This window comes from Suricata suricatta, chromosome 12 (assembly GCF_006229205.1).
Source record: "Suricata suricatta isolate VVHF042 chromosome 12, meerkat_22Aug2017_6uvM2_HiC, whole genome shotgun sequence".
NCBI lineage: Eukaryota > Metazoa > Chordata > Mammalia > Carnivora > Herpestidae > Suricata > Suricata suricatta.
In genome coordinates this window covers 84,112,603-84,123,769 of record NC_043711.1, presented here as the reverse complement: position 1 = coordinate 84,123,769, position 11,167 = coordinate 84,112,603, and the positions used below count along the sequence as shown (strand labels likewise).

The 11,167-nt window shown below is 42.4% G+C and overlaps 1 protein-coding gene across 2 annotated transcripts in view; it reads right to left on the bottom strand.

Annotated features, from left to right (window-relative positions):
- CNBD2 (cyclic nucleotide binding domain containing 2) overlaps positions 1-11,167 on the bottom strand; it is a 51,117-nt gene that overhangs the window by 18,427 nt on the left and 21,523 nt on the right. For both annotated transcript variants that reach the window (XM_029918009.1, XM_029918010.1), the window contains exon 8: positions 3,837-3,951. In XM_029918009.1, coding sequence (XP_029773869.1) covers positions 3,837-3,951 — 115 coding nt within the window. The remainder of the gene's footprint in view (positions 1-3,836; positions 3,952-11,167) is intronic.

Below are 11,167 nucleotides of genomic sequence, written 5' to 3'. Positions count from 1 at the left end.
TAAATGTATGAAAAAATGGTGTTCAAGATATTGGGCATCAGGGCATAAAGAACAATCATCCCTGCAAGACAGAAAACAAATGGGGTGAGCCCTACTATTATCCCAACTTACTGCCTGGAGGTGTTGGAGGTTTTCTGGGTCACATTGTAGGGAAGGGGGACCCAGGTGGATCCCTTAAGTTTTCCTGAATTGCTGAGACAGAACGGAGAATCTGGGGAGCACAGGACAGCAAGAGTTCACAGAGAGCAGAGAGATGCACAAAGAAAGAGCTCTGAAGATCAAAGTATAATAAATGGAAACACATCCCATGTTCATGGATTGGAAGACAGTATTGTTAGGATTTTGATACCACTCAAAGTGAACTACAGATTCAACGCAATCCCTATTAAAATCCCAATAACTCAATGACAGGGCACCTAGGTGGCTCAGTCAGTTAAGCATCCGACTTTGGCTCAGGTCATGATCTCATGGTCTGTGAATCTGAGCCCTGCATTAGGCTTTCTGCTGTCAGCACAGAGCCCACTTCAGATCCTCTGTCCCCCTCTTTCTCTGCTCCTCCCCCATTTGTTTTTTTTTTCTCTCTCTCAAAAATAAACATTTCTTTAAAAATCCCAATGACTTTTTGGCAGAAATAAAAAATCCATCCTAAAATTCATATGAAATCTCAAGGGACCTCAGATAGCCAAAACAATTTTGAAAAAGAACAAAGCAGAAGGGCTCACACTTCCTGATTTCAAAACTTACTACAGAACTACAGCAATCAACGCACAGTAGTACTGGCATAAAACCAGACATATAAACGAAAAGGATGAAATAAAGGCCCAGGGATAAACCCTCGGATATATGGTCAAATGCTTTTAGACAGGGTACCAAGACCATTCAATGGGGGAAAGAACAGTCTTTTCAATAAATGGTGCTAGGAAAATTGAATATTGACATGCATAAGAATGAAGTTAGACCCTTAGTAACACCATATATTAAAATTAACTCAAAATGGATCAGACACCTAAATGTAAGGCCTAAAACTATAAAATTCTTAGAAGAAAACAGGGCAAAATATCACAACACTGGATTTGACAGTGATTTCTTGGATATATACTAAAGGCATAAGCAACAAAAGAAAAAAAATGGACAAATTGGACTTCATGAAAATTGAAAATTTTGTGCATCAAAAAACAATATCAGCAGAGGTATAAGGCAGCCCACAGAATGAGATAAAATATTTGCAAGCCATATAACTGATAAGGGATTAATATCCAGAATATATAGGAAATTCCTGAAACTTAACAAAAAAAAGACAAGCAGATTAAAATTTTTTTTTATTTTAATGTTTTTTATTTATTTTTGAGAGACAGAGAGAGACAGAGCAAGCAGGGGAGGGTCAGAGAGAGAGGGGGACACAGAATCTGAAGCAGGCTCCAAGCTCCAAGCTGTCAGCACAGAGTCTGACACGGGGCTCGAACCCACTAACTGTGAGATCATGACCTGAGCTGAAGTCAGACGCTCAACTGACTGAGCCACCCAGGCGCCCCGACAAGCAGATTTTAAAATAGGCAGAGAACTTGCATAGATATTTCTCCAAGGAAGATATGTGAATGGACAATAAGCACATAAAAATGATAATAATAATTATTAGGGAACTATAAATCAAAACTACAAGATACTATCTCATATCCATTAGGATCAATATCATTAAAAAAATCAAACAAAACAAAGAAAGGCAACTGGGTCTTGGTTGATTAAGCATTCAACTCTTGATTTCAGTTCAGGTCATGATTTCATGGGTTTGTGAGTTCCGCCCTGTGTGGGCCTCTGTGCTGACCATACAGAGCCTGCTTGGGATTCTCTCTCCTTCTTCCTCTGCCCTTTCCCTCTGTGCGCGCGCTCTCTTTCAAAAATAAACATTAAAAAAGACAGAAAATAGCAAGTGCTGCTGAGGATGTGGAGAAATTGGAACCCTTCAGCATTGTTGGTGGGAATGTAAAATGGTGCAGCCACTATGAAACACAGATGGCGATTCCTTAAAAAGATTAAAAATGGAATTACCCATATGACCCAGAGATCTCACTTCTGGGTGTATATTCAAAAGAAAACAGGGTCTCAAAGAGATAAGTGTATACGCATGCTCATAGCAGCATTACTCACCACAGCTAAAACGTGGAAGTAACTCAAGTGTCCACCAATGCATGAATGGATAAACAAAATGTGATATATATGTACAATCAAATATTATTCAGGCTTAAAAAGGAAGGAAATTCTGACACATGCTACAACATAGATGAACCTTGAGGGCATTACGCTATGTGAAATAAGCCAGTCACAAAAAGACAAAAACTGTATGCCTCCACTTATATGAGGTACTTAGAGTAGTCACAAGCACAAAGATAGACAGTAGAACGGTGACTGCCAGAGGCTGGGGGGAGGAGGAAACGATCAGTTATTGTTTAACAGGCATACAGTTTCCGTTTTACAAAATGAAAAATGAAAAAAGTTAAGGAAATGGATGGGTGGTGATGGCTGTACAATATTATGAAGACATTTGATACCACTGAATTGTACGTTTAGAAATGGTTAAGACAGGGGGCCCCTGGGTGGCTCAGTCAGTTAAACGTCTGACTTTGGCTCAGGTCATGATCTCGCAGTTTGTGAGCTTGTTTTTTTATTTTTTATGTTTTATTTATTTTTTGAGAGAGAGAGAAAGAGTGAGAGCAGGGGAGAGACAGAGAGAGAGACCCACACAGAATCAGAAGCAGGTTCCAGGCTCTGAAGTAGCTATAAGCACAGAACCCGACAAGGTGCTCGAACCCACAAACTTCGAGATCGTGACCTGAGCCAAAGTCAGATCAACCAACTGAGCCACCCAGGCACCCCTAGCAGTTCGTGAGTTTGAGCCCCACCTCAGGTTCTGTGCTGACAGCTCAGATCCTGGAGCCTGCTAAGGATTCTGGGTTTCCCTCTCTCTTTGTCCCTCCCCGACTTGTGCTCTGTCTTGGTCTCAAAATAAATGAACAAACCCAAAAAAAATTTTTTAATGGTTAAGGTAGTAAATTTTATGCTATGTGTATTTTGCCACAATAAATAAATTTTGGGTAAAAAATGTTATGGGATGCAGCTTTTTCTCTGGTGGATTGGGAGTGGAAACGAGAGGGGGAAAACTTGAGAAATGACATTTCCTGAGCACCAACAGACCCTGTCCATACACAATCTGACTCAGCCTCCCTAATAACCTGTGTAATAAAGACAGCAAACATCTACTATATACCAATGCAGCCAGGCAGTCTTCTAAGAGTTTTATATAGTCATTTGCTTAATTCTATAACAAGCCCATGAGGGAGGGACCATGATTCACGGTTTATGAAGTCTGAGGGAACCGATCCACAGGGACACAGTCACTTGCCCAGTATCACACAACTCCTGAGGGAAGGACCCTGGATTCAATCAAACACAAGCAATTTGGCTCCTGGGCCTGTGCTCCTAACCATGACACCACCATGACAGATATGAAGAATCCAGGCCTAGACGCTTGAAGTACTCATCAGAGTCACTCAGCTAGTCAGAGAGATTCAAACCCAGCTCTGCCAAGCTCGAGGCTCCTCTCCAGCCCTCTCCCTCGGAGCACCTGACACAAAGGGAGAGCCTAAAAAGGAGGAGCTGGAGGGGGCGCAGGAGCCTCGCCTGGCAGGGCCATGCGGGCAACGTTTACACACTGGGAGAAGAGGGGATCAAACCAGACCTCCTGCCGGGCCTTTCTAGCTCTAGAGGTCTTGGACGCTAAGGGCTGGGAAGTGGAAGCAGAAGGGCCCAGGCGCCCCCTGCTGTGCGCGGAGGCCAGTTACCATTGAGGTGGGTCGTCAGAGGTGTGTCGTCTATCAGCTTCAGATGCTGCCAGATCCACTTGTAGTAGAAAGGCGAGGTCGCGAGGTCTATCAGACGCAGGACTTCACAGCTGCCCTGGGAACATCAAGGGACACAAACAAAGGGGCTAGCTCCAGAGGCTCCAGGCAGGCCCGCCTTTGGAGATTAGCTCTCTCTATTGCATCTTACCCCAGTTTACCTAGCTTAATGCGAGAGGGTTCAGGTTCCTTTTTCTCCTTTTTTTAAATAAAAATGTTATCGACTCATCACAAGTTCAAATAGCTAAATAGGCAGGAAATAGGCACAATAACTAAATAAATGTTAGCATTGGGAGTAAAATCACCATAGAGAATATGATTGGGGAAATTGGTGAAATGGACTACGGACTGTAGATTACACGTTTCATCAGTGTTAAATTCTGATTTGGAGAATTATTCTGCAGTTAATTTCTGACCTTGGAAAATAGTCACTTAAGGGGCACCTGGGTGGCTCAGTCGGTTGAGCATCTGACTTCAGATCAGGTCACGATCTCACAGTTTGTGAGTTCGAGCCCCAAGCCCAGCTCTGTGCTGACAGCTTGGAGCTTGGAGCCTGTTTCAGATTCTGTGTCTCCCTCTCTCTCTGCTTCTCTCCCACTCATGGCTCTGCTCTATCACTCTCTCTCAAAAACAAACAAACATTAAAAATATTTTTTTTAATAATCACTTAAGTATAGAGGGGTAAGTGAGTAACAAATGATATTTAACTCTCAAATGATTCAGGCAGGGAAACAGAGGGAGGGGGAAGAAGCAAATGTAGCAAAATGTTAACAATTGGTGAATCTGCATGAAGGTTATACAGGAATTCTTTGTGCTGTTCTTGCAACTTTTCTATAATTTAAAACCATTCCAAAATTAAAAGTTTTAAAAATATTCAAACCAAACAGAAGAGCATAAAGAAAGTTAAAACTATTTTCATCCTAACACTCAGAAATAACAAGTAGCATTTTGGTGAATATTGTTTCAAACTTTTCTCTGTAAACATAACACATAATGTTATAATGATATGTTATAACAAATAATACATTTACAATATTTTTCATAAATGAATCCTTTTATGTAAAATAGATCCTTGTAACCTTTTTAAGAACTCAATATATCAAGGACATCATTTCATGCCAAGTAATATGCTTCTATATTATTGTTTTAAGTAATTGCATATTATTCTATGTATGCCATAACTTACATACAATTTAAAATGAGAAATAGTTGAAAAGAAAAAAAGAAATAGTTGAGCAAAAGAAGTCAGACACAAAGAGCACATCCTGTATGATTTCATTTATATGAAGTTCAAGAATAGGTAAAAGGGCACCTGGGTAGCTCAGTCAGTTAAGTGTCCAATTTTGGCTCACACCATGATCTTGCAGTTTATGGGTTCACGCCCTGCGTCAGGCTTTGTGCTAACAGCTCAGAGCCTGGAGCCTGTTTTGGATTCTCTCCTCTCTCTCTCTCTCTCTCTCTCTCTCTCTCTCTCTCTCTCTCTCTCTCTCTTTCTCTCTCTCTGCCCCTCCCCTGTTCATGCTCTGTCTCTCAAAAATAAATAAATGTTAAAAAAAATAGTCAAAAGTAATCTGCTGGCTTTGTGGTTATCTTTAGTTGGGGGGCGGATTTTTCCTTGGAAAGGGCACAAGGGAGCCTTCTGGGGTACTAGAAATGATCTCCATCTTGATTTGGGTGATGCTTACACAAGTATATACATATGTAACAATTCACTAAGCTGTAGGTTTAGATCTGAGTTCTTTATTGCACACATGTCACACCTCAAGGAAATATTTTTGAAGATTAATATTCAGTTCTTTCTAATGTGTCAGTATTACACATAACTCTGCTCTTGTTCGGGACAGTAAAATCTCCAGTTTACAAAACTCACCACCATTCTAGCTACTGACATATAAGTGGAAGCCTGCTGGATAAAACTCCCAGGAAACCTGTGGTTGTCCTTCCCCCTTACCTCTGCCTAAACTCAGATGTGATGGCTGGAGGTGGGATAGTCACGTAGAGACCATTAGGATGAGAGCTATTTGCCAGGGATGATGAGGGGAGAAGCTAGAAGGGAACTGGGGTCTTGAAAATTTCCCTGAACACCCATTCTAGCCCTGGATTGCTTAATTCTAGACTCTCTGCTACAAGACAAAAGGAAATTACTATTCACTAAGCCACTGCAGTTGGGTTTCTGGGACAGCAGCTTTAACTGATAATCTTGTACACACATCTTAATGCCTAAGTGGTCATTAAGGCAGTTCACAAAAACTCAAGTTCTCCCCCCAAGCATAAGGCAAGACTGTTTCTTCCTTTGAATCAGATATGGCACTCTTACTTGCTTTCCTTAGCAAAGAGACTCTGCTAATGTGAGTGGAAACATTAACAGCCTGTGCTTGATTCTCAACACTACCTTCCCCTGTCCTACTGAACACAGAAGCATAGGTGAAGATAGTCTCCTGTGGCCTGGGTCCCTGAGTGACCATAAAAAGCAAGGACTCCTGCTGATCAAATAGTGGGATGGAAGGGATGCATCTTTGTTAGTTAATCCACTGAGATTTGAGGATTGCTCAGAATTGCAACATAACCTTGTTTACCCTAATATAATGTCCATGATTGATTATCCCCTTGGGGTTGTTTCCTACAGGCATGTATGTCTTAAATTTTGACAGACATTGCCAAACTGCCTTCCAGCAATGCTTAGATTAGTTTACACTCTAACAGTATATAACAGAGCTTGTTATATGTCTGCATTACATTGAAAGTTGGGTTTTCACAATCCTTTTAATCTTTCCTAATCTGGTAGGAAAGAAAGATATGTCATTTTCCTTATTTATTTCTTATCTTTATAAAATCTTACCCTTTTGTAGTAGGAACTTTAAGAGACACATTGTACTTAAGGTTCAGGACCAACTACTGTTGAAGAGGAAGGAAAGGGGAGAAGACGTTTATTAAGTCCTTATTATATGCCAGGTGTTGGTCTTGGAAGCTGAGTGACCATTTAGTCAACATTTATCAACAAGGAACTGCAGGTGCCAGAGAAACACAGGTGAACATTTTCTTCTCAGAAAGGCTCTCTTGAGTCTTTAACCTCATCTGTATCTGTGTAGAAAACAATTTCACCATGTGTCCCCAAATGATAATTTGTTCCAAATGAATTGATTTTGGGCATTAACTATGTTTTCTATGCCACCAGGGTATCACCTTCTCTAACTTTCCAAAGTCCTCAGGACACCCAGGCCCCTCACCGTTATCGCCCTCTCGTGGCCATATTGGTGAACTACGGGGGTCGGGACCTCCCAGTCTCAGGGGAATGAATGCCCCTGCAGCTGGCCTGGCAGGAAATAAAAATGGGATAAAAGAGCAGTCCCTTTAGAAAGGGCGGGTGCTTTTCAGCTCCAACCAGAGAGGGCCACATCACGATACAGCCTGGTGTTGCCTGATCTTCTGAATATTCAAAAGACGCCAGAAATCCGAAAGTTTAATTACAATCTTCATAATGATTAAATCAGCTGTCAGTAAAACATGGTAAAGGACAAATCAAACTCACCTATTAGCCAGGATGCCCCCTATCTGCTGTCACTTTGTGACATCTGTATTATTCTTCTCAGAGTGAAGTTCAAGAGAGCTTGCATTCGAATCTTATTCAAATGCGGATGCCTGGAGTTAAAGAATGAGAATCTCTGGGGTGAGGCAGAAATTTGCCTTTTGGAAAAGCCCCCTAAGTGTTCTTTATGCTTACTCAAATCTGGAGAAACTCTTTCCCCAGGTCAGAGTTCTCCACGTTTAGTGGACATCAGAATCACCTGGAAGGCTTGTCAAGACAGATTACTGAGTTTTGGATTGAACAGCTCTTGGTAGGCCTGAGAATCTGCATTTTTAATAAGTTCCCAGGTGATACTGATGCTGCTGATCCAGTGACAACACTTAGAACCGCTGAATTCAAGGATGAATGTGAACCGAGTAAATCGGGGCTAGACTAACTCTCATCCTTGTAGACTTTATGAGACGAGTAGTCCTGTTTTACAGATGAAGAAATCGAGGCCAAAAGAGACTAAGAACTTCCTGCTGGTCAAGATGTAATCATCACGCTGATTTAAGCAAGTCTTGACCTTATATCCTTTACCACTCCTGCCCCCAATCCTTCCTGGCTGCACAGCATCGAAAGACCTCAGGGTTAAATTTGGAGACACCTGGCATTCTTGGCTTTGGAGGTGATCACCCCAAAACTTTAGGAAAGAGGGAGCAGATGTCAAGGAGCAGAAGGAACCGCAAATATTCAGGCTGGCCTGCAGGCTGCGGCACTACCATTCTCTCTTCGAGGCTCTCCCTGCTCTCCACGTGACCATCAGCGTTCTCCAAACTTATCAAACTATCCCTGTGGCTGGCAAGGGCCTCCTCCTCATCCCGTCCATCCTCCGGGTCAGATCCTGTGCATCCAATCCCTTGGAGTGTAGAGGCTGGGAGCCAAACACTCCCAAACATCTCCAAAGCCCCCTTGCACCTAAGGAAGTGACTTCAGCTCCACCGCCTGGACGCGCTTGGGCAAGGCTTGGTTTTAGACTGCAGCACATCTCCTATGTTCATGGCGGCAGTGGCTACAGACATGGTTTCCTGAACGTGGCCGGAGCGGCTGCACCTGTGACTGTTCAGTTCTGGACTCTGACTTGGAGTCATGTGGGGGTCATGTTCAGTCAAAGGTCTATTCCTTCAGGCCTCCCCCTCACCAGTAAATCTGTTAGCCATTCAACATCATGCAATAACTCCCCTCCTGCTTATGTTTAGCTAGTCTTGACTCCCTTCTCTGGGACTGAACCCAGAATTAACAACACAAACATACCCCTCGTGATGAGTTCAGTAATCGGCTCTCTGGGAAAATGAATGCATGTCTATAAATCTTACTCTTATAAAGGTTGTACACAATTTAGAAATAATAAAATATCCTATACTTTTATTGAAAGTTCCTATATATAGGGGCACCTGACCGGCTCAGTAGAGCATGTGACTCTAGATCTCAGGGTCGTGAGTTCAAGCCCCGCATTAGGCATGGAGCATGCTTAAAATAAAAAATTTTGGGGGGCACCTGGGTGGCTCAGTTGGTTGAGCAACCAGCTTCGGCTCAGGTCATGACCTCGGCAGTTCGCAGGTTCAGGCCCCACATCAGGCTCTGGGCTGACAGCTCAGAGCCTGGAGCCTGCTTCAGATTCTGTGTCTCCTCTCTCTGCCCCTCCCCCATTCGTGCTCTCTCTCTCTCAATAATAAATAAATGTAAAAAAAATTTTTTTTTAATTTTAAAGAAGTTCCATATAGTCAATGAATTCTCACAGAAGGCTGTTGTGGGCTCTGGCTGAATTCTTTTAGCCATGGCCAATCTACAGTCACAAGTCAACTGTGATTTGACAAATAAAGTTGCATCCAATCCACTCTTTTCCAATACACTTTAAAAAAATTTTTTTTAATGTTTTTTATTTATTTTTGAGAGACAGAGAGAGACAGCATGAGCAGGGGAGGGTCAGAGAGAGAGGGAGACACAGAATCCGAAGCAGGCTCCAGGCTCTGAGCTGTCAGCACAGAGCTGGACGCGGGGCTCAAATCCACAAACCATGAGATCATGACCTGAGTCAAAGCTGGAGGCTTAACCGACTGAGCCACCAAGGCGCCCCCCTAATACATTTTTTAAAAGTCTTTTTTTTAATGTTTATTTTTGAGAGACACAGAGAGAGTGCAAGTGGGGGAAGGGCATAGAGAGAGAGGAAGACACAGAATCTGAAGCAGGCTCCAGCCTCTGAGCTGCGGCTGGAACCCACAAATCGAGAGATCATGACCTGAGCTGAAATTCAATGCTTCACCAAGTGAACCATCCAGGTGCCCCTGATACATTTAATATCATTAAGACTAGTTTGCAATCTACAGGCAAACCAGTTCTCACCTTTGTATAAATTATATTCATTAAATGGAAACCTTCTTTAATTTTAGTGTTACACATACCAGAACGTTGCTTGTTCATCAATGGTGTAACTTCCATGATGAATCTATGATGAATAGCTTTTATTTATTTTTCAAGTTTATTTATTTATTTTGAGAGAGAGTGCATGTGAGCAGAGGAGGGCAGAGAGAGGGAGGGAGAGAATCCCAAGTATGCTCCACACTGTCAGTGCAGAGCCCACTGCAGGGCTCAGTCTCATAAACCGTGAGATTATGACTGAGCCAAAACCAAGAGTCAGACGCTTAACCGACTGAGTCACCCAGGCACTCCTACATATTTCATTTTTAATAACTATTGTATTATTGTCTTGAAAAATTCCTGAAAACCTAATCAGCTCTCATAGCTCAGTAAGAGTCAGCTCCAGCACACAATGAATCTTGTCCCCTTTTTTGTCTAATTGTCCAATACTTCAAGGCTCAACTCCTGCCTCACCTCCTCCAAGAAACCTTCTGCACAGCCTCCAACCTTTAGAGAGATTCCCCCTCCTGAGTCCCTGTAACTTTAAAAGTTTGCGCTAATCACTTGGTAGTTGGCACGGACCACTTTGTCTCTCCTCAGAACCAAATGGAAGAGACATATAAGCAGAGAGAAACGGTCTTTTCCATCTTCAGATCCCTTCAGAGCATGAATCAACCTTGACCCAAACTCAACAACTGTCTGCTAGCTTAATATGAGCAACAGATATATGGGAGATACTAAAAGTTTGATGACCTTTCTTAAGGTGTCTTTCTTTTTTTTATTGTTTAATGTTTTTATTTATTTTTGAGAGAGAGAGAGAGTGTGTGTGTGAGCAGGGGAGGGTCAGAGAGAGGAGTCACAGGATCTAAAGACAGGTTCTAGGTTCTAAGCTAGCTGTCAGCACAGAGCCTGACGCAGGGCTCAAAGCCATGAACCGTGAAATCATGACCTCAGCCAAAGTCAGATGCTTAACTGACTGAGCCACCCAGGTGCCCCTTAAGGTGTCTTAACTTTAACTTCCTCATTTGTTAACTTGGAGTAATAATATCTTCCTCAGGGGTGCCTCAGGGGCTCAGTCAGTTGAGCATCTGACTCTTGATTTCAGCTCAGCTCATGGGATCAAGCCCTGTATTGGGCTCTGCACTAAGCATGGAGCCTCCTTAACATCCTCCCTCCCTCTCTCTCTGTCTCTCTGCCCCTCTCTCCCACTTGTGTACTCTCTCAAATTAATAATAATAATAGCAATTATTATTATTATTACTAAAAACATCTTCCTGATAGAGCTCTAGTGAACATTTATGGTGAAATGGTACTATGTACACAGTTATTCATCAAAACACTGTTTGAAATA